This window comes from Miscanthus floridulus, chromosome 9 (assembly GCF_019320115.1).
Source record: "Miscanthus floridulus cultivar M001 chromosome 9, ASM1932011v1, whole genome shotgun sequence".
Lineage (NCBI taxonomy): Eukaryota > Viridiplantae > Streptophyta > Magnoliopsida > Poales > Poaceae > Miscanthus > Miscanthus floridulus.
This window is the reverse complement of record NC_089588.1, coordinates 10,443,798-10,468,238: the sequence shown is the minus strand read 5'-3', so window position 1 is coordinate 10,468,238 and position 24,441 is coordinate 10,443,798. Positions and strand designations below refer to the sequence as shown.

At 45.7% G+C, this 24,441-nt stretch overlaps 1 protein-coding gene across 1 annotated transcript; it reads left to right on the top strand.

Moving 5' to 3' along the window:
• Positions 1-12,473: 12,473 nt before the first annotated feature.
• LOC136483392 (protein DWARF 53-like) lies at positions 12,474-16,771 on the top strand. Its single transcript, XM_066480449.1, has 3 exons — positions 12,474-13,861; positions 14,129-14,372; positions 14,501-16,771. Exons 1-3 carry the CDS (start codon positions 12,636-12,638, stop codon positions 16,403-16,405), a joined length of 3,375 nt encoding a protein of 1,124 aa, XP_066336546.1. The 5' UTR covers positions 12,474-12,635; the 3' UTR covers positions 16,406-16,771.
• Positions 16,772-24,441: the final 7,670 nt, after the last annotated feature.

Below are 24,441 nucleotides of genomic sequence, written 5' to 3'. Positions count from 1 at the left end.
GCACTGGTATCTCCCCTGGCGGCACGCATAGCGGTGGCATAAGCTTGTAGCCACTGTGTGGGATTCATCCGCCCCTTGTAGGGCCCGACCCCGGTGATTTTGAAACCATGGGGCCACTGGAGTGTTCAGAGTGCTCTCGTGAATGCTCGGGGCCCTTCGAGATCATCACCGTTGGGATCAGGAGCATTGCCGATGTTAAGTGGCTAGAGGGCTACATCTTGATTATGAATTCTTGCTCGTATTCTTGACATTAGCGCACTTCCTCCTCATGCCGAGAGAAACGGCACCCATCGATATGACGTTGTGCATCCCGAAGGTTGTTGATGTGTGCTCGGACATCTTGATCGACTTCTTGGTCATGTTGGCGAGGGTTGTTGATATGGTTCCCCTAGCTCCCCCTAGAGGGGTTGTCTATCATCACAATCTTGGCGTGGCGGATCGGCGATTCGAGCTTGTCGAGTAGGAAGGTCCCTGATCCTGGTGAATCTTGTTGACCTGGCAGTGCGCAGCTTTAAGCATTGCGGTGACCTTGATGACCTCTAACATTTGTTAGACCTGAGCGAGCTCGTTAGCAGCCATGACCAAGTTGGTGCTTGGGGTCTTGTAGACATCGTGGCCATCAACACAGACGAATTCGTCATCGAGGTTGCGGCGAAGTGGGCGTGACCTCCCTTGCAAGTCGAGTTGTTCTTCGTTGCGAACAGCCTTGGCTAACACAATGGCGGCCTCATCCACTCGGCGCTGTGCACGGTTGGTGTTTCTGTTGATGCGAGCTGCGCGGTCCTCATTGTTTTCTCCATCCCGTGGAGGGCTGTCGATGCTGACATTAAAAATCTCGCCTCCTCGAAAGGGTGGAAAAGGAGGTCGGATGGCAGTGGTTTTGGCGACAATCTCCGTAGAGCTCTGGGACTCAGAGTCTAGATTTTCCTCTAGGATGGTGTGGAGGGATTCTTCGGGACGTTGGCCGATTTGCAGCATATTGACAGTCAGCGAGAGATGGTCGGCGAGAGGATAGATGTCTCCCATCTGGTCGGTGAATTTGTCCCTTAGGGCATCCTGATGGATGGTGGCCGTATCCCCTAGAGTTTCCCAATCAGCTTCTGATAGATCGGAACCAGAAGGTGGTCGGCGCCGAACCAGAGTGGTTAGAGCCGATTCCGTGAGGGAGAGGCAATCGGCGAGCTTCTGGCCAACCTAATCAATGGATGCGATTAGATCATCGTTGCCGACCTGCTTCCTTGAGTAGCGGGGCGGCAGGCAGTGAGTTGTTGGTGAAGACGACCATAGAGGCAGTTTCGAGATCAGATCTGCTATTGCAGGCGTTGGTGTGATCGGCACAGAATCGATCTGCACCAGCTTAAAGATCTCTCCGTCTCTGTTAGCATTGATGACCTAGGAGATCGATCCAACCATAAAGATCTGGCCAGGCTTTGGAGAGAACAAAGAGCCTAAAAAGTGTACCATCTTGTTTGTCATGGAAACAGCATGCACGCCCCTACTTGGTGTGCCAACTATCGACAAAATATCGTCGGCAGTCCTCAGAGGGGTATCCTACAAAGGTAGATTGATCGACAGAGGTGCACGTAATCAAGAACAAGAAGGCAATAGAGACACAAGAGTTAGACAGGTTTAGGCCGTCTATATGATGTAATACCCTACTCCTATGGTCTATTGGTTTGTATTAGCTATCGTATGATATTACGTGTGTTTTAAGGGGATCCCCTACCCGCGTTATATAGCCAGGGGTAGGGTTACAAGTCGGTAAGATCTAGGAGATAACTGGTAAGTAATAACAGATTACAGGAATCATGGGATCGAGCATATCCTAATAGATCTCGTAGCATCTTCATGATATCACCCTTGATGTCTTGCGGTACATATCGAGCAGTACCGTGCACTGTAAGTCTTCGTCTTGTGGGCAGGACCACCCCGGGCGGCGCAGCCCATGTAGTCTGTCGTGGGTATCCAGGGTCGTACCCCCCACAGTCGTGGAAAGACTCTACGACGTAATCGGCCATTCCCACGAATTCGTCATCTGTGGGAGGTGGGCACATGCGCTGTACCGTGAGGTGACCAACAGTCCTCGCGGCATTGCGCAGACCGAGCGGCAACGCTATCGGGGCGTCCCAGGTGAGATATTCTGGGGAGAGCGACACCCCTCCGGCAAGCTATGTCATGACATTGGCGAAGGAGAAGGTGAGGTAGCGCACATCCTCCCAAGATGGTTAGGGTCCCAGGAAGGCATTGAGCTGATGCTCCAGCCTCTCGTAATCGAAGCCGAGGAGTTGGTCGCTCTCGGGGACACGGGCCTCTGGTGTGCGCAACTGCAGCTCCTCGAAGGCTTCGACGGTTGCATCGACGTTGGTGGAGCGAGGAAGTTGGACGGGGGTAGGAGCCCGCGCCAGCTCTCTCTCCGTGGTGACGATGAAGTCCAGGCTCCCGAAGCACACGTGCGCGCCCGGGACCTAGGTAACGCTGGGGCTAGCCATCCGTGGCCTGTTGTGGACGATGAGACGCGCAAAAGGCCCCTACCTGGCGTGCCCACTGTCGGTGTTTCGAATCACTAGCTAGTAAATTTCTAGTTTGCACGTCTGACCCGAATGGCTGTGCTCGGAGGACACAAGAATTTATACTAGTTCGGACTAAACGTCCCTACGTCCAGTTTGCTGCTGCTTGTGTTACTGACACTTGGTTTATAGTAGGGGTTACAAACAGGTGAGAAAGGGCGAGGGTCCCAAGTCTCCGGTGAAAAGAGTGAGTCTGGTTGAGCTCTCTGTCTACTACCGAGTGCCTAAGCCTTCCGTCGCTCAGACATGTTAGATGTGTCTTAGGATCCCCCCCCATGGGGGGGTGCCCTGCTTCCCCCTTTTATATATGAAGGGGGAGATGCTGGTTACATCGGAGAGAGAGAGAGAAGAGAGGAAGGATGTCGGGATTGCAACGTCTTCCATCTCCTTTGCACGGGTCCTGTCGGCCCTATAGATGACGACGGGGATGACTCCTTGTCGCGGCCGTGTTCGTCACTAGCGCCGTACGTAGGCATTGTCAGCCGGTCGTGGCGCTCCATCTTGTCCCAGCGGACGGTGTGGCTCGCTGACGCCTCCACTGGAGGTCGTACAGGAGTAGGTAGCACAACGCCGGCACGCCCGATGCTGTTGGCGACGTGCGTCCTCAGACGTGGCCCGTCGTGGCCGCGGGTCACGTCAAGACGCGCCTGCTCCTCTTCTGGCGTCAGAAGTTTGACCCCGGACTCATACTTTTAGACCCGTAGTGGTTGGGGGCGGTACGGACCTTTGTCGGGCGAGGGGGAGCCCGCGCCCTCGGGGTTGGGCGAGGCGAAGCCCGCGCCCTCGGGGTTAGGCGAGGCGAAGCCGGCGCTCTCGGGATCGGGCGAGGCGAAGCCCGCACCCTCGAGGTCGGACATGACAGGGCTCTCACTCGAGGGGTCGGGCGAGACGGAGCCCGCACCCTTGGGGTTGGGTGACCCGGATCCCGTACCCTTAAGGTCGGGCGAGATAGAGCCCGTGCCCTCGGGCCGGGCGAGACCGAGATACGCTCTTGACTATCTGAGGGTGTTAGCGTTCGCGGCCATTAGCTTCCTTCTTCTGGGTATCCCTGATACTGATACCCGACAATAATATATGTGCCCGGTTGTCGTTAAGGAAAAACATTTTTCCGGAAAAAACAGAGATCTGCATGTGTTAGTACTCACTTTTTTCTGGTCGGTTTCAATGGAAATCTAGGAGGGTTACATGACATTAAATAAGCCGGTAGAACAACTAAAATAATAGATAAAGAGAAAGGTCCATGAAGATTTCATGGGACGAAATGAGTTTTATAGAACTTATCTACTGTGTTTCCAACTAATGAAGACTTGGAAACTGGATATAAAACCTTCGAGAGAAGAAGTTTGGTAGTACAAAGGGCAAGGAAATAGTGAGTCAGAGTCCACAAGTTTTAATTATAAGTCTGTCTACTGCATAACCATGTGTTTTATATAATTCTAATACATGAATTTTTTTGCACCATAAGATTAAGATCAACAGCCTCTATCCTTCTTCTACCTCTAGCCTTCTTCTACCTCCAGACAATTACAAGATCACATATCCACGTATCACAAATCACATATCATAGAAAATAATTTTTTTCTATAGAAGAACAAAATGCTGCTGGTGCGCTGCTGGCCTGACGGCTGCTGGTGCACTGCTGGTGTCGCGTCGTGGGTCGCGTCGCGTCATGGCCGGTGCTGCGCTGCGCTGCTGGCGACGCAGATCTGACGGACGCAGATAAACCGAGGCAATAATCCGGTGAACTAAAATCCATGTTTTTTTTTTTGCTAAAACACACGTGTATTGTATAGCATTTCTGTTTAATTATAAATCGCAATTGCTAGACACAGAAAAATTAAAGGATTAATTGTGGCTAGCTACGAGTAGTACGTGTGAATGCATATGTCCCTTTGACGCCCTCAAATCAAAAGATATGAAGAGGGGAAAGGCAAGCTTTGCTTTGCTTTGCTTTTGCTTAGAAAGGAGCTGCTAGACAGGCCGGCATTTGTGCGCGCAAAAGATAATCCCTGGCACATCCATCAACTAGTTGCACCAAAAGGTGATCTTTCTGCTGTTACCACTTTTTCGATCTGCAGCCGAAAGGTGCTCCATATTTTGTTTAATTGTTGGAGAGATTATACATGCGTGGTTAAAATCAAAGAAATTTCCTTCCGGCTATGGTGAATCAACAAATGGATGGGGATGGACGGTGCCCCTGGGCCGGCGCATGTACAAATATTCTTTTGGAGAAAAGAGACGGGCTAGGCAGGCAGAACAAATAATTAGATGACCAGCAGCAAACGATGCAGGTCACAAGTCACCTTCAGAGAAAAGTAGTGATGACTAACACAACACAAATATGGATTAATAACTCTGGTGAAAAGCATCTCAACCAGTAATACCTTAAAAGGCGAGGGTTTGTTCTGCAGTTAGGTCACTACCATGTGGGCTTGATTACAATTAGAGACCCACTTACTAGTAACCACTAACTCAGCAACTATGCAGGTGAATTGAAGTTAGACAAGGGTCTGTTTGGAACGCAGGAATTTCACAGGAATCACACAGGAATTTCACAGGAATCAATTCAATTTCACAGGAAAAATGCAGGAACGAGAAAAAAATCCCGCGTTCCAAACATGACCTAAATTGTTTCCCGGCCTGGAGAAGCTAAGACCCCCTACTTTGCTCCTTTGTTTTTTCTAGATCGAGGTCTGATTTCTACTATCATCCCCAATAGTACTGCCTAAATTACGTCCCTACTAGCATGTCTTTATATATATATATATATTATATTATGGTAAATTAGTATATAAAATTATAGTAAATGGAGGTGGCTACAGAATAACTATTCAGCAGCCAGCTACAAAATAAGTTATTCTGTAGCCACCTCTATTTACCATAATTTTATATACTAATTTACCATAATGTCAATACATATTTACGATAGTTGGGTTACTATAACACATGGGAATATTTACCATAACGTTATAGTAAACCACTTAGTAAGGAGTTACTGTAAATCTCGTAAATTAACATAGTAATTATCGTAACTCAAAGTGGCTACAGAATAAGTTATTCTATGGCCAGCTACAGAATAGTAGTTCTATATATATATATATATATATATATATATATATATGTATATATATATATATATATAAAGACATGCTAAGTAGGGACGTAATATATATATCCTGAGCCAGAGTGCGGACGAATAGATAGGAGTGGCAGTTTTGTAATTTTCAGCAAAATAAAAAACATACCAAAGGTGTTGGCTCCGTGAATCCGTGCAAAACCAGCCAATGAGCACCTGGGTCGGTCAAAGAAAAGCCAGAATGTTTCCGTTCCGAATCCAGTAACGTTAGTCTCGTTTCGAGTCATTTCATTCAATTCTAACGAGAAACGGAACCGATTCTAACCATCCAAACGACACCCCTAAAAATCCCACTAGCTCGAAAGGTGAGTCAATTCGTAGGGTGTCGTGAGTGCCTTGCTATCTTGGTGCTTTGGCCTTGTCTTCGTCGACAAACGTTGACATGTTACCCGTGGCGAAGCGGATGGAGGTTGCATGCATGGTCTCGACCCCTCCGTTCCAGCGACCAAGGGCCAACTTCTTCACCTTCACCTTCACCTTCACCTTTCACCTGGATGGACTGTGGTAGCTCACTAGTTGTTGTCATTATAAAGTGGCCACACCTCCATGACAAACTCGTTTCTGCTTTTCATTTTTTTTTATAATTTATACCTAGCTAGGTGAAATTTACTATCAGCTGAAACAACCACCACGAGCTAGTCCATCAAGAGAGATAAATGTTACTATTGTCTAAAAGCTTTTCATGTTGCTATTTTTTATATCTTTTTAAAGGCTAGCTGTTTTTTTTTTCAGATACCACAATTAATTACCATTTTCAATATTTTATTAAAATAAAACACAGTAATAATTTTGTGAAATCAAATAGGCCTAGCGTGTGTCAAATTGAAGTTGATGAGTGAAGCGGCGGGGGTTGCTTTGGAAAAATTGATTTCAATAAAGATTGTAGTTGTAAATAAATTTTGATGGCTTTAACACGTCTCGTTTTCAAAAAAAAAAAAAAAATCATCAACTCTAGAAGGGAGCAAATACTGTCCCACCTTGTCACCAATAATGCACAAGTGTCTGGTGACCCACCACACACCCCTCATAGACCCTACCTACAGTGTAATAATGAGCGCCTGCATACTAAATGCACATACATATATATATGACTAAATAGTGTTATGGTACCTAGGTTACAAAGAGAGAAAAAATGAGGTATATCTATCTCAACTCTCGTTTAGCAAAAGAAGAAGTTTCAAATGATTCGTCTTCAAACACAAAAATGCTTACAACAACGTGTTTAGTTTTCCATAGGAGGTGAGATTAGGGAACTGTGGAACTCTTGTTACTACTTTAATATGTGTAAAATCTAAGACGGATTAAAGCTTAGCGCGAGGGTTACGTTCCTACTTTTTTATGCTATTGGGAAGCAATTTGACATGCATCGGAAGTGAAAATTAGCTTTAATTTGTGTGAACTATCGGAGTATATTGGTACATATATCCATGCCGCCATGAGTATACAGGCCCTGTTCCGCTTATCCATATACGGCTTGTTCGGCTTCTTTTTTTAGTCGGAACAGTGTTTTTCTCTCACAATAATTCAGCAAAAACAGTGTTTTCAGCCTTTGTCAGCCAAAATTCTGCCAGCCGAACGGGACATAGTATTTCAAATTTTAAATTATTAGATTACTCACATGATACTATATATTAAAGATTGGTCCTAAGGTAACTACATATAATTGTTGTTCTAGGCCATGGCCTTCGAACACCGGTTGCCACTCAAGCGAAATTAAGCACGAGAAGTGTATAAAACAAGACTTGAGCGAAACAAGATGAACGATTTCATTGAACTTGTTCTTCTCCTCCCTTTACAATCCCTCAGCGGGGGCTATTTATACATGCCCGTAGGCCTCTCATAGGACGTAAATGCCCTCTCAACTGCTACAAATCCGGGGAATATTCTACGCAGCCTTGGGCTTGTTCGCCATTTGAAGTGCTCGCCTTCCTTGGATAACGCCAGCCCGAGGAGGCCCGACCGGCTCCGCCTTATGTCGCCCGCCCAACCAATCGTGGGGGCCCCCTAGCGACAGAAGCTGTTGGCCGTGCGAAGGCGGGCGGTTCCTCCTTTAGCGAAACCTACAGAAACTATCGTCCAAACCGTTAACAGCTATTCGCCTGAGCGAATAGCTAAGACCGCCTGCACGCCCTCCTTTGGCGGAACCTGTAGAAACGATCGACCAAACCGTTAACGGCTATTCGCCTGAGCGAATAGCCGAGACCAACTACGCGCTGTCCTTTGGCGGAACCTGATCTCGGCCGCAGAGTCCACCCTCTCGCCATAGCAAGAAGGGAATTCTAAGAATAGGACGGCAAGCGCTGCCCTTGCTTCACTGCGGCGAGAAGGGGCTCGACACATCCTTGTCTTTGCCCATGGTTAGCCTTCTCGCCTGTTATTATAGCGAAATGCTGAGTGCGCCGGAGTCCAACTCTCGTTATTTCGCTCTTGCGAGGAACCAGGACGGCGATTGAGCCACACAAGGTGCCCATAGGCGGGGCACGCCCCAACAATAATACATTCTTCTAATTAACATTAACATGCAACAACACACAATAATTAAACTTGGAAGTATTTGTGTCACATGAATGAAAGAATATATATATAGTCCATTTTCTATCTTAATAATAATCAGCAATGAACATTAGTCTACAATGTCTATAATTTGGGCAAAGCATGGATATTTTTACCAGTATAATCCAATGCTATTTTGGAAGAGTATGCGAGAATAATTATTTGAAGCACTATGTGGAGGTGGGGGGCCCAGATGTCACTTTTGACAGCTTTTGGATCGTAAGGATGTGAGTTTGATGTTTGTGGTGTAACGTTGATGGAAGTTGGCCATTTCATTTTTCGACCCACCAATTGAGTTTTTGTTTTTGTTTTTATGAAGCCACCTATCGTCTTTATTTTTATGCGACCGATTTTGACCAAAAGGGTTTGGCCGTGATAGATTCGTCAAGTTGTTAAAGATCTTTTCTTCTTCTTTCTGTTGACGAGTGTATGCAAGAAATAAGTGCATGGGCACGATATATACACATATATAGCTAGTGCTTTTGTGTGTCACCAAAGGAACAAAGAAATTATTAAAATGCATGCATGGTTTATCTATATCTATCTAGTATAGTAGCTTTAATCTTACTACTACAACATAATAGCAAAGTGTGTTGCGTTGCGTGGCAGTAATAATACAACTTTGTTCACCAACAAGCTAATAGTCATTATTGTAGAATAACATTATTTAACTATGACCAAGAGAAGAGAATAATTGTGTGGACGAAAGCGACAGGAAAAGAATGCATGGTGTGTCTTGCATTTTTATAAGTGAAAGGAAGGATCGGGGTCCATGGAAAGCACAAAGCATATTGGAATGGATGGTGGTTGGCCAGGTGGACACGCAACGCAACATCCACCGGTCCACGGTGCTTCCTGCCGGATGCTGGTGCACGTCCAACTCCAATCTTTTTGCTATTTGCACTTTGCAGTGGTGGTGTGCCATGCATTGCATCGCATCGTCCTGATAATAATGACTAGAAAGTAGGTCCCTGTCCCATGTGTTGTGCATTTCCCTGTTTATTCCGCTGAAAAGCCAATCTAAAAAGTATCGTTTGTTGATTTGTTGTGAGAGAAAAGCACTGTACCATGACTGATAAGCCAGGCTGATAAGTTCAAACGAACAGGATTGCATACATGATGCTATTGATTGATGAGCACAAATATATACATAATAGAGATGCTTGTACTACATATTCCTTCCATGCATGAGTGGTTGTGTTTTTAGACTCTTCGTTCCATGACTAGTTGAAACAAAGACCATATGCACAATTCGGATGATGCAAGGAGAAAAACCCAGGGCCAACATGTTTGGATTAATTGAAGAATATGTTCCCTTAAATGTGATTGCATGGTTACTAGTTGTATTGCACACAATAATAAGCAAATAGTTTAAGTTTTGTCAGGATGGATGGATGAGTGGTAGTTATCAATGGTGATGATATGTTCTGTGACGGTGCTACATTACGATAGATCGTGTAGGGCCCATAGAGATACGTTTTGAGTTTAGCCTACCATATCCATATATGACCCTGTTTAGATTGATTAAAATAAATCAGTGCTGCCTCCACTCCAAATCATAAATTATTTTTTTACTTTTTTAAATAAAAAACTTTAGCTAATCCAAATAGCCCAGCTTATAATTTAGTTATAGCCTATTTTAAACTATTTAACCACTCAAATTATTAAAAATATTAGCTAGCCCACTCTAGCTATTACAACTTATAAAAAAATAGTTGATCCAGATGAGACCTATATCTATACACTTAGAGCAACTCTAGCAAGGCTTTAAAACAAGCTCTTAAACTAAAATTTGAGAACTTAATCATAACATAGGTCTAGTAGGCCCCTGTTCAAATCCTCAAATTTGCGAGGCCCTCAAATCTCACCATCTGGCCCTTAATCCCGCGGACGTCAACCCCGACCCCTAAGCAGGGCTTTAAAAACAAGCTCTCAAACTAAAGTTTGAGGACTCAATCCTAATATAGGTTTAGTAGGACCCCTATTCAAACCCTCAAATTTACGAGGCCCTCAAATCTCACCATCTGGCCCTTAATCCCACGGGCTGTCAACCCCAACCCCTATTTGAAAATTGGCTTGTTTTCCTCACTCATGTGCCCACTCTTCTCTTCCCTCCTCGGCTCCCGCACCCCAACGGAGCACCGCCAGGATCTTATGGGCAAGGGGCTATGTCCCCAGTGCATATATATTGCATGAAGGACATGTATGTAATAGACATGCTTGCATTACATATTCCTGTCAAGAGTGGTCGTTTTTTAGACTCTTCCATGCATGATTGTTTGAAAGAAAAGACCATACATATGTATCAGGTGATGAAAGGGAAAAAAACTCAGGGCCAACATGTTTTGATTAAGTGAAGAATATGTGCCCTTAGATGTGATTGGTTAGCAGTTGTATTGCACACAATAATAAGCAAATAGTATAAGTTTTGTCCTGAAGGATAGATGAGTTGTACCTTTTAATGCCTCAATGGCGATGATATCTTCTATGCTGGTGTGCTACATATGATAGATCGTGTTGGGGGTCCACGGAGATACGTTTTGAGCTTAGCCTACTATAAATGATTGATTAAAATAAATTACTACCCCTCCATTTTAAATTATAAATTATTTTGATTGTTCAGATATATTATTTTGCTACGCACCTAGGTATAGACTGCATCTAAATACATAATATAATAAAAACTAAATATCTAGTTCAGTTATAGCCTATTTTTAAATATTTAATCACCCAAATTATAAAAAAAATATTAGATAGTTTGCTCTAGCTATTACAACTAAAAAAACTAGCTAATCTAGGTGAGACTTTTGTCTATACACTTACTTTGTCTCTAGATTATTCGACATGCTATTAAGTGGTAGGAATAAAATGGAGGAGGAGTAAGGAAAAGACAAAAGGATGCTTATCCGTGAAAAGGGCCGGGGCGCCTTTCGGACAAAAGTCAGTCGACCACAGCAACAATCGGCAGCAGCCACCGCACCACTTGTTTGCCCTTTCACGTTCACTATCTTGTGGCCCCCCACACCCACCAAGCGCTCCCCCAGGGCTGGCACCACATACAACACTGCATTATTGCTACGTCCACTCACTAAAGACGTCCTTGGCTAAGGAAAGATAAGATGTTGAATTGACTAGAGTTGTCTATACAATTATATTTTAATAAAGTGTTGTCTATACATGTTGATGTATTTGGATACACATCTTTACAACAACCAAGCACATGTGTACCGTGATACTAAGACGAACATACGTGTCTATATCTTACTAAAGTTGAGAGGTCTACTTTTCAAAGTTAAGACAATACTAAAAGAATAACAACTTGTATTCAGGGAAAAAAAATTCACCCCAAAGGAAAAGAATTGTTAGGTAACTTTCAATCAAGATACGAAAGCGGTATATTACCATCAACAAAGCATGTAGAGCAGAGAGATACAACTAAATTATATTGGAGTGCCACTGGTGTCACTGCATGCTTGGAGTACAATCTTCTGTGAATCGAGTAAGAGCCATATCAAAACGATATTGGGTAGTTGCATGCTAATATTTGGCACATAGAGCCATTGTATCCATGTTACTCTTTAATTCTACATGGCGTGATATGTTCTCTAGATAGGCGCTTGGCAATCTTGCATAAGCTGGAGTACATAAACGTCTTTGCCTTCATACACGTAGTTGGTCAGGCCTTGTCTGGTATATCTTTTAGGTGTTTCGGCACCTCTTGCCGTAGCACTGTTTAGAAATGTAGCGTGAAGCCATTTCGGTTTTCAAGGTGAACAATGAACCGGACGAGAGTGGCACAAAACGACCCCATAATGTTGTCCGAATCAACTTTCCAACGGTGGGTGGCAACTGTGGAGAGGATCTGTGTGCCGATGTTCTCTTTTCAGAAAGATCACGAGTGGAAGAAAGAACAGAGCAAAAGCGAGGTGCTCTCCACCGAATTCCCCACGAATACGAATACCAGGTGCGTTGGGCCCAAAAGAGGACACCAAAGCTGCCCTGAGTGACGCGTGGGGCCCACGTCAGCAGCAGCCGCAGCAGCAGCAACGACATCTCCCAAAAGCATCGGCAGCAGCCTTCTGCGCCCCCAGCAAAAGAAAAAGGCAGAATTATTTATTTCTTTTTTCTTTCTCCACTAAAAAACGAGAAAACAAGGAGAATAAAAGATGAATAGAAAGAAAATGGTGGAGATATAAAATACGGCAGCAGCACCTGCCCCAACTCAACTGGACTGGAGCGGCCGGGCAGGGGCAGCCTCCACCTTTTTGCGCGGCCACCCTCTGCCTTGCCGTTATTTCCCGTTTCACTCCTCTCATTTTTACACTTGGCCCCCATGCTCAGTCGAATCTAATCCCAATCCAACCCCCCGCCAGGCCGCCATGCCGACGCCGGTGCCCGCCGCGCGGCAGTGCCTCGCCCCGGCCGCCGTCACGGCCCTCGACGCCGCCGTCGCCTCCGCGCGCCGCCGGGCGCACGCGCAGACCACCTCCCTCCACCTCATCGCCTCGCTGCTCGCCCCGACCGCCGCGCCGCTGCTCCGCGACGCGCTCGCCCGCGCCCGCAGCGCCGCCTACTCGCCGCGCCTCCAGCTCAAGGCGCTCGACCTCTGCTTCGCCGTCTCCCTCGACCGCCTCCCCTCCACCCCCACCTCAGCCTCAGCCTCCGCCTCCGCCTCCGCCTCCGCCTACAGCAGCAGCAATGACCAGCACGAGCCCCCCGTCGCCAACTCCCTCATGGCGGCCATCAAGCGCTCGCAGGCCAACCAGCGGCGCAACCCGGACACGTTCCACTTCTACCACCACCACCAGGCGGCGGGCGCGTCGGCCACCTCCCCCAACGCCGTCAGGGTCGACCTCTCCCACCTCGTCCTCGCCATCCTCGACGACCCGCTCGTCAGCCGGGTCTTCGCCGACGCGGGCTTCCGCAGCAACGAGATCAAGGTCGCCATCCTCCGCCCCGCGCCGGCCGTCCCGCTGCTCGGCCGCGGCCTCCCCACGCGCGCCCGCCCGCCGCCGCTCTTCCTCTGCAGCTTCGCGGCCGCAGACGACGCCGACGTCCCCTCGCCCGCGCCCGCGCTCGCGGGGGCCGCCCCGGGGGAGGACAACTGCCGCCGCATCACCGACATCCTCTCGCGCGGGCGCAACCCCATACTCGTCGGCGTCGGGGCCGCGTCTGCCGCCGCTGACTTCGCCGAGGCGTCCCCGTACCGCATCCTCCCCGTCAATCATCAAACGGACCTCCTCACCGTCGCGGCGGCACCGACGACGCCCGGCTCTGGCCTCATCTTCAGCATCGGTGACCTCAAGGAACTCGTGCCCGACGAGGCCGACCTGCAGGACGCGGCTCGCCGGGTGGTGGCGGAGGTCACGCGCCTGCTCGAGACGCACAGAGCTGCCGGCCGCCAGGCGGTCTGGGTCATGGGCTGGTCGGCCACCTACGAGACCTACCTCGCCTTCCTTTCCAAGTTCCCGCTCGTCGACAAGGACTGGGAACTCCAGCTGCTGCCAATCACCGCCGTGCGCGACGCCGGCCCTGCACCCGTACTCGTGCCTCCTCCAGCTCCAGCCACCACGGTCGCTGCCTTGTCCATGCCTGCCACTACAAGGTACTCCTTTTTTATCCATCGCCGGATCACTTGTTTATTTTATTTGTTTATTGTGCATAAGATTTGATTAGCCGCATAGCATCCATGTGAGGCGATTGCTGTGCTTAGTCTATCACAAGAACTAGGACGAACGTTTCTTTTGTGTCTGCTTGTCACCACGAGTTTAATGTGACAAAGCCACCAGATGGCTCCTGTTTATGATTTTCATGTTATGCTCATTAGCATCGGTAGGATATAATCTAACAGTTCAAACTTGTAATTTTGCAGCTTCATGGAGTCGTTTGTTCCTTTTGGAGGTTTTATGTGTGATACCTATGAAGCAAATAGCCTCACACCAAATTCCTGCCCTCAGGCCCTGCAATGTCAACAGTGCAATGATAGATATGAGCAAGAAGTTGCAACTATCATTAGAGGAAGTGGCATTACAGCTGAAGCTCACCAAGAAGGTCTACCTTCCATGCTGCAGAATGGCAGCATGATGGGTCCTAACAATGGGTTTGATGCACTCCAGGTGTGAGGCTACTTCTGTCTTCTAGAATTTTGAAGTTAAATAGTGAATACTACTTGTACAACTTGCTGATAGATGAATACTTTTGGATTTGATTGGTATAAAAGATGTACAGTTTTTCTTCGGTGCAGGTTAGAGATGATCAGATGGTATTGAGGACAAAAATACAGAATCTGAAGAAGAAGTGGAATGAGTACTGCCTACGACTCCACCAAGGTTGCAATAGGATCAACAGAGATCCTTGCCAATTATTTCCACATCTCATTGATGTTCGGGTTGACAGGGAAAGATGGACAAATCCAAACCAAAGTACACAGTCAGTTGCACTTCAAAGGGAGGTTATTAGACCTGACCTTGTATTGAACCTGCAAGTCAGGCAATCAAAGAGTGATGAACCCCTCCAAGATAGGGCCGTGCCATCCCAACATAGCAACTCATCAAATTGTGACAACCCTGAAGATCATGCGTCACCATCATCTGCTGCACCTGTGGCCACTGACTTGGTGTTGGCCACCCCTCGCGGGTCTTCTTCCAAGGATTCAAGTATTGCACTGTGTAAACATGTAAAGGATGCTGAAGGGTCGATCCAGCTGATGCCCAAGAAGGTTGATGATCTGAATCTTAAGCCTCCTCACTTCTCTGTACAGCCTTACACTTGCTTCAGGAGTTCCTCAAATTGGGATCAAACTTCACCTAGTGCTCTGCATTCAGCAGCTTCAGGAGGTGCTTCTGCCTTTGGCCAATGGCAGAGGCCTTCACCCGTCGCAGCACAAAGTTTTGATTTGAGCAATTACAAGCTACTCATGGAACGACTGTTTAAGGCTGTTGGGAGGCAGGAGGAAGCCTTGAGTGCTATTTGTGCATCCATTGTGCGGTGCAGGTCAATGGAGAGGCGTCGTGGTGCAAACAAGAAGAATGACATATGGTTTAGTTTTTATGGCCCGGATAGCATTGCCAAGCGGAGAGTCGGTATGGCACTTGCTGAGCTGATGCATGGTAGCTCAGAGAACCTGATATATCTGGACCTAAGCCTCCATGACTGGGGTAACCCCAATTTCAGAGGAAAGCGTGCCACCGACTGTATCTCTGAAGAGTTGAGAAGGAAGCAGCGATCAGTTATCTTCCTTGACAATGTTGACAAAGCTGACTGCCTTGTTCAGGAGAGCCTGATTCATGCCATGGAGACTGGCAGGTACAAAGATTTGCATGGGGGACGGGTGTCTGACCTTAATGACTCGATTGTGGTGTTGTCTACAAGAATGATCCAAGGATGTCAAGATGCCTCTCTTGGGATGGAAGAGGGCAATGCTTTTTCAGAAGAAAAGGTTGTGGCAGCTCGTGGACATCAACTGAAGATCATAGTTGAGCCGGGCACAGCCAACATCAGTGGAGGCCCTGGAGGCAAAGTTGTAGTTTCCTCAAGGCATTCCTTGAGAAACTGTCAAGCATCTTTGTACTCCAGTCCTTTCAGTAAGCGGAAGCTCCTCATCTCTGATGGGCAAGAAAAGACAGCAGAATCGCCGAGCACTTCAAAGCGACTGCATAGAACATCAAGTGTTCCATTCGACTTGAACCTCCCAGGCGATGATGCCGAAGCCCAGGATGGTGATGACGACAGCAGTAGCAGCCATGAGAACTCATCCGATGATCCAGAGGGATCTGTGGGCAGCCTCTTACGATCAGTGGACGAGTCAATCAATTTCAAGCCATTTGACTTTGGCAAACTTTGTGAGGACATCCTGCAGGAGTTTAGCAGTACTATGAGCAAGACTCTGGGCTCTAGGTGCAGGCTGGAGATCGACGCTGTGGCTATGGAGCAAGTAGTGTCAGCGGCATGGGCATCTGATTCACATGAGAAGAGGCCTGTGCGGACGTGGGTGGAGCAGGTGTTTGCCAGGAGCCTTGAGCAGCTGAAGGTCAGGTGTAAGAATTTGAGCAGCTGTACTCTGAGATTGGTTGCCTGTGAGGATGGAACGCCGATGAAAGAAGACGGTTTTGGACCTTTCCTTCCCTCGAGAATAATCCTGGATTGGTGATGGTGATATGTGTCTGTATAGGGTTTGCATTATTGCTAGCTGTAAGTATTGGTTAGCATATAGTACTGGTTAGCCCACCCCACCCACCATAGTGCATAGTAGCGGTATAGCATCATATCATTATTTGGTCGCATAAAAATAATGTAACTAAGCTGTATATGTGTACGTATGTAGTCTAGCAGGCTACTCGTTGAAGTCGATGACTTGGGGCTTCACAGATTAGGTAGGGTCTGCCATCAGATCATGACGTGCTGAGGCCTTGGCTGCTTCGAAGCATCACATGATGTATTGTATTGTTGCTCGTACGTGTGTATATTTGTTAATGTATTTGTAAGGCCGTGATGGCCTTTCATGTGGAATTCCATATCCTGATGCATTCAAACTGGCCGACAACTTGCATTGTTTCTGTGGTGCTGATTAGCTAGGCTGGTCAAGCTTCTTTGTGACGCCCTCTTATGAAGAGGTGAACAGTACGAGCTAAGATAAGTTTAGAACTACTTATGCATTAAATAAATATCTTGTGAAATTGTTGTCAATGAGCTACGTAACTCTCTCTACTCTCAGACCTGCCACAGGTTGCATGTTCTTTCATGTTCTTCAGAACTCCTACTGGAGGCATACAGTGATAAGGACAGTTGCTTCCACTTGATTGAGGACGCCTGGAACTTTGATCTGCTCATGTATCCTAAATTATCATGGTCTTGATGATGTTGCTGAACTTTTTTATGTTTTCTCATAACTGTTAAATATCATGGTCTTTGACCGTTAGGGTATTTCCTTTTAGTTCTCTGTTTCCTCTTTTGCATTTCCTACTCTTAGCAATAACGGAAATGCTTATTTTCTTCAATTGTTTGGACACAGCCTAATAAACAATTCTTTAACATTGTTCAGTTCACATATGAAGAGATTGGACAAAGTATTGAAGAATTTTATCAAGACATACATGTTAGTTGATCTCCACCAATAGGCCCGGCCTATTGGGCCCTTGTCTCTGCGCCCTGATCGAGAGCGTCTAACCCTAATATGGTTGGTGGGTCCTGTCGCACAGCACATATAAAAGAGATGTGTGGATCACGGCTCTAACTACGAGGTTGGTCTGAGCCGCCGTGATCCACCAACAGAAAACCTAATCCGATCTACAGTAAGTGTTGCCAGCGACGGAAAGCCCCACCGACTCCGCCGTCGCCACTGGACCTCGACTCCACTACGCTGGAACCACTACACCGAGCTGTCGTGTCACCGTCGTCCAAGCCGCTGTGACGCCATGGACCGAATGGTGACCTAGACCAAGGTACATCAACAGTTTTCACATCTAAGAGAAAAGCCTATCCCTGATCTATGGTTTAGAGGCACTATTGTGTCCAATAATGGTATCAGAGAGAAGGTTAAAGTATGGGGTAAAGCATAGAAAAGAAATCAAAGAAAGAACAGGGTTCAATCCATTTCGGATTGAAACCCTAACCCTAACCGGGTAAAAGAAAACAGAAAAGAGAACAGGAGGGTGGCGGGCGTCACTGACTGCCGGTCACCACCGCCACCACGTGGGGAAAGATGCCACACTGCCGTCTTCGCTGGCCCACGACAAGAAAAGAAATGACCCCATTCGGATCTGAGAAGAAAGAGGGTTATCCTAACCCTAACCCTAATCGGGTGAAACACAGAGAAGAGAAAGGGTGTCGGTTTTTGGAAAGGATCTCAAAGCCGAACCCTAACCCACGAATCAGTCTCGGGGAATGGAAAGGATCTCAAAGCTGAACCCTAACCCTAATCCCCAATCGGTTGAATCCGAGAAGAAAATCAAGAAAGCAGATCCAAAAGAGAAGAAAGCGAAGAGGGGAAGGGGCTTATCTCAAAGATCTTGAATCAAAATCGAAAGAAAAAAACCAAATCGGATTCAACCAAACCCTAACGTAACCCTAACCCTAACCGGGTGAAGGAGAGAACAAAAGAAGAGGGATTCGGTCTAGAAGAGAATCAAAGCCGAACCCTAAAATCCATGGAGTCCCTCTAGGGAAGAAGAACAGTGCAAATCCCGAAACCCTAACCCTAATTTTTGACCCCATCCCCAAATCGGGTTAATTCCAAAAGAGAAGAAGGGGAAAGGGTGGCCTACCTCGCCGCTGCGCAGCGCTATTGCCTCGTCGGCGCGCAGGGAGAAGAGGGCCGAGCCTGGGTCCCTGCTCGCCGGGCTCGGCCAAGGGGGCGCCGCGGCCAGGCCGCTCGACGGCGGTGCGCTCACCCGCTGGGGAGAGCGCACGCCGGCGAGGGGGCCGGCGACGGCGCCATGGCTGCTCGCTCGCTCGCTGCGTCCGCTCGGTCGCCGCTCGCCTCGCTGTGGTGAGGAGAGAAGAGAGAGCGACGAAGAGAGAGAGAGAGAGAGAGCAAAGAGGCCAAATGGCCGTTAGGGTTTCGGGGGAGGGCGCCCGTCGCGTTTTGTTCGATCGACGCGCACGCGTAGCCGTCCGATGCAGACGAGCGACCGAGATTGAACGTGCCAGCGATGCGGCCTAGGCGGGCGCGCACGGCCGAGCGGCTTTGCCGGCCCAAGCCCAGGTTGCGGCCTGGGTGCGGCCGGGCGTCGTGCAAAGGAAGCGGGCCAAGCAGTTTTGGTTGCTGGGCCGAATGAACAGTACAAAATGAATCGATTATTTCCTAGAAAATGAATAAAGAAAATAGAAAAGAGATTTGTCCTATGGGCAAAATTCATTAAATTGAATTATTTTCCGCTGCTAAAGAAATTGTTAATTCTTCAGTTATTTTGAACCAATGTGATATTTAATTGAAGAAAAAGAGATTTTGACATGATTATGATGTTATTTTCTGACCAACGTTGTTAATAATAATATCGTAATTTTAATGATTTTATGCATTAATTCTATTTCTGCCCAACGGTGATATAGAATTAGTGTATAAGAACAGTTAGAAATTTTAATAATTTTATGCATTAATTCTATTTCTGCCCAACGGTGATGTAGAATTAATGTATAAGAACAGTTGTATGTTATGTTTTTTGACCAACGTTGGAATCAAGGCATGTAAATGGTGTTATTTTTATGTTAAGAAAATGTTTAACCTATTTTTTATCTTGGCTAAGATGGACTGGGTAGTCATCTCACCGTGTCCCATTGATCCTGTGGCACTGGTGAGGGAGACAAACGAGGCTGATGTCGTTTGAGCAACTAAAGAGAGAGATTTTAAATCCCGAAAGATATCCTATGCCATTGTGCATAGGAAGTAGGTCACTGCTAACAAGAAATGTTTGTCTGTGATAAAGAAACACGATTGAGCCTGTAATTGTGGGCTCAATCCTAGAGCGTGACACGATCATCGAGTACCTCAATAGAATAAAGAGCCAGTTCACTGGCTCTTCAAAGACATATGCTACCTAGCTGATAAAGCAGCTGGTGACAGAGAGTTACTCTAGAAATGGTGGCATAAGAGAGCTCACGATATGTCGTCGAAATTATGGCACTGTCGTTTATGACATATTTCAAGGGGGGAATAGAAAGACTAGTTAAGAATAATATATTCTTCCTTCATTAGAGTTCTCAGATTTAGAACAATGCAGAGAATGCATTAAAGGAACAGTATGTAAAGAAAATTAATAAAGATGTCAAACGAAGTGTAGGAATTTTATAGATTATTCACATAGACATATGTGGTCAGTCTCCTGTAAAGAGTGTGGATAGTTATGATTCGTTCATAACATTCACAGATGATTACTCTTATTATGAATACATTTATCCAATCAAAGAAAGAACAGAAATATTGGATAAATTTAAGATATTAAAGATTAAGATAGTCAGGTCTGACCGTGGGAGAGTACTACGGTCGGCATACCATAGAAAAATGGCATAGTATTCTACACTGGGCGAACCTCAGCAGAATGGAGTAGACGAAAGATGCAATCATACCCTGATAGATATGGTGCGCAGTATGATAAGTTACTCCACCTTACAGATGAGCCTGTGGATGGAGGCATTAAAAACCGTCATTCATATTCTCAATAGAGTACCAAATAAGTCGGTGCCCAAAACGCCGTATGAGTTGTGGACAGGAAGAGTACCCTCACTAAACACTTACGTATGTGGGGGAGTCCTGCTGAGGCTAAAGAAGATAACCTAAACATTAGGAAGCTAGATCCCAAAACAGTAAGTTACCATTTTATTGGCTACCTAAAAAAGTCAAAATATTTTTGTTTCTACTGTTCAGAGAGACATATAAAGTTTGTGAAAACGTGACACGCTGTCTTCCTAGAAGATGAATTGATGAGGGGGAGCATGGTAGCTCAAGAAATTGACCTTAAAGAGAAGCGGGTGTATGCGCCCACTCCAATAATTCATGGGCTAATTTTCTGACTACCTGCTGTCGTTGCACCGATAGTGCAAAATACTGTGGTGTCAGCACCTGTTGTTATTCCGCCTGTGGCAACAATGAATGACCATAAGGAACATGTTCTTCAGGATCCTGTAGAACCTATTACCACACATGAGGAGAGCAAAAAATAGCCTCAAACAGAAGATGTGCCAAATGTGAAGGCCCCTAGAAGGTCTCAAAGAGTTAAAAATCAGCTATTCCTGCTGACTATAAAGTGTACAACACTGAAGAATTTCAAATGGAGGATGATCCCACCTCATTTGGAGAAGCCATGAGAAGTGATCATTCATCAAAGTGGATTGAGAGCATGGAAGATGAAATGAAATCAATGAATACCAATAAGGTTTGGGACTTGGAAATAATTCCTAAAGGAGTCAAAAAAAAGTAGACTGTAAATGGGTCTACAAAACAAAACTTGACTCTCAAGAGAATATAGAGAGATATAAAGCGTGACTTGTGGCAAAAGACTTTACGCAAAGAGAAGAGATTAATTATAATGAGACATTTTCTCTAGTCTCATGTAAGGATTCTTTTAGAATCATAATGGCATTAGTGGCACATTACGATTTAGAATTACATCAGATGGATGTAAAGACGACATTTCTCAACAGGGACTTGGAGAAAAATGTTTACATGGCACAACCGAAAGATTTTGTCATGGAAAGAAAAGAACGAATGGGATGCCGCCTAAAGAAATCCATTTATGGATTAAAACAAGCTTCTAGACAGTGATACTTGAAGTTTGATCAGACAATAAAGAATTTTGGGTTTAAAGAGAATGTAGAGGATAATTGTATCTATACAAAGTTTAAGAATAGGAAGTTTATCTTCCTTGTCCTGTATGTGGATGATATCTTATTTGCTAGTAGTGATGTCAGTCTACTACTGGAGACAAAGAAGTTTTTGTCCTCAAAATTTGATATAAAAGATCTTGGTAAAGCTTCGTTCGTTCTAGGGATTGAGATTCACCAAGACAGAAGTAAAGGGGTATTAGGACTATCACAAAAGGCATACATAGAAAAGATCTTGAAAAAAATTCAGTATGCATAAATATAGTCCCTCATTTGCTTCTATAGTCAAGGACGACAGATATGAGGATTTTCAATGCCCCAGGAACCAATATGAGATCGATCAAATGAAAGTGGTTTGATATGCTTCAGCTGTCGGAAGCTTGCAATATGCTCAAGTATGCACGCGCCCTGACTTGACATTTGTTACCGGGTTACTTGGCAGATTCTAGAGCAACCCTGGAACAGAACACTGGAAATTGGTAAAGAAAGTCTTACGTTATTTGCAAGGAACGAAAGGCATCATGATGACGTATAGAAGATCTAATTCACTCCATATAGTGGGATATTCAGATTCTGATTACGCGGGAGATGATAGAAAATCCACGTCTGGATATATATTCACTCTCGTAGGGGGAGCTATTTCATAGAAAAGCTCAAAGCAAACCGTCACTACATCGTCCACAATGTATGTCGATTTGTAGTATGTTATGAGGCAACAGGGCAGGTGAACTGGCTAAAGAAGTTCATACCCGGTTTAAAGGTGGTTGATGACATCTGTAGACCACTTAAGTAATACTGCGATGATAATTCGGCAGTACAGTATGCTCACAACAATAAGTCAAGTGGTGCTGCCAAACATATTGATATAAAGTATTATGTTGTGAAAGATAAAGTCCGGGATCATATCATAAGTCTTGAGCATATAAGTACAGAAAAGATGCTCGCGGATCCGCTTACAAAAGGCTTGCCACCCAACGTGTTCAGAGAACATGTAGCTAGCATGGGTTTAAGAAAAGCCTAAAATTCCTGGACAAAAGAAGGCCCAAAGTTAAGTATCTATTTCAGAATAGAGAGGTGCGTTGTAGCTGTTAAATCTATCGGCAATTGACCGTGACGATGAAACATGCTCTATGTGCTAATCTGTAATGGAATGAATAAAAGTAAATGATATGAAATTGAAAGATGGTAGTGAGATCAAGGGGGAGAATGTTAGTTGATCTCCACCAATAGGCCTGGCCCTTGTCTCTGCGTCCTGATCAGGGGCGCCCAACCCTAATATGGTTGGTGGGTCCTGTCGCACAGCACATATAAAAAAGATGTGGGGATCACGGCTCTAACTACGAGGTTGGTCTGAGCCGCCGTGATCCACCAACAGAAAATCTAATCCGATCTACAGTAAGTGCTGCTAGCGACGGAAAGCCCCACCGACTCCGCCGTCGCCACTGGACCTCGACTCCACTACGCTGGAACCACTGCACCGAGCTGCCGTGTCACCGTCGTCCAAGCCGCTGTGGCGCCATGGACCAAATGGTGACCTAGACCAAGATACATCGACAGTTTTCACATCTAAGAGAAAAGCCTATCCCTGATCTATGGTTTAGAGGCACTATTGTGTCCAACAATACATACAGAGTTTATGTAATTTGGTGAACTTGCAAAGTTTCAAGGTTCTTTTTTTTTTGTCTCTTCTCGTTTGAGACAACATGTGATTTCTCTCAGCCAATGATTCATTTACTGTTACGCTCATTATCTTCAGTTTGTTGTAACTTCGCATGATTGTTGTTCTCGAAGGATTATGATATCTTCTTTGGGCTGTGATTCACTTAGTGACGGAAAATAGGACTTAGTTTGCAGTTAAATTGATTATGATTGATTGGTATTTTAATTAAGCTTCCAGGTGAGGAGACTGGTTCACTTTATTAATTCACTGTTATTACTTGCTAGAATCTGTCTGAAATTTTGGAGACTTAGCCTTAGCCATTTTAAATTCACCTTGCAGTTGACATAGATAATCGACTCTTAGGCCTCTTTCTGTTTTTCTCTTTGTACTTAGCAGAAAGGGCGCCAGAATCCTATTCCCTCTGGTTAGTGGCTACGTTGGGCTAAGTTAAATTTAGATGCAAATTTGAACAAAAATGGCTGTGGAGCGGCAGCCATTCACTGTCACTGGTGTTTACCACTGCGAATCAGATAGGCAATTGTCATAAAAATGATGGTTCCCCCTGGGAGTTTAAACAGTGCTTTGCAATTGTCATAAATTTAGGTTTATATGTATCATTTTATCCCATAGAATTATAGAAACGGTTGCGGTTAGTATGTTACGTATGTAGAAATGGATCATTCCATCTTCGTTGAAATGTTTATGCACTCCAAATTGTTGGATCCAACTCCGCTTGCCTACAGCAGCATGGATGGACGCTATTTTGCTGGAAAGCAGGTAACTACTTGGTTTCTTTCATTCCTCAAGTATTATGTGCCAACCAAGTACAAAGTTGGTCTCCAGTTCTGGAATTATTCCTGCAAACCGAAGTGCTGTTTGTGTTCCTAGGTTTTATGCATTGGTCGATTCGTTCCAAAATTGATGATTTTTAGCGCCAATGATCAGACCTTTAGAAACTTGCTAGCTTGGGAATGCCTGAAGTGCTAGAGCTATCAGATCTTGGATTTTGATTTAAAGCATCTGAAGTCAGATTTATGCTATCCTGTCAGGTCTGGACACCCTGAGCCTGGTTATCTTGAGAGCATCATTGAGAACTGAGAAGGCCGTTGGTCGCCAAGATGTGATAAGAAGATCATGAGGCCCGGCCTGATCACAGAACAGGCATCATGGGCCTGAAAATGAACATCAGGACAGTAGATACCAACGAA

Bases quoted from the DNA above. Each gene is read 5' to 3' on its own strand.
- LOC136483392 (XM_066480449.1), top strand. From the start codon at position 12,636: ATGCCGACGCCGGTGCCCGCCGCGCGGCAGTGCCTCGCCCCGGCCGCC. The intron at 13,862-14,128 runs GTACTCCTTTTT...GTAATTTTGCAG, and splicing joins TCCATGCCTGCCACTACAAG to CTTCATGGAGTCGTTTGTTC. The intron at 14,373-14,500 runs GTGTGAGGCTAC...TCTTCGGTGCAG, and splicing joins ATGGGTTTGATGCACTCCAG to GTTAGAGATGATCAGATGGT.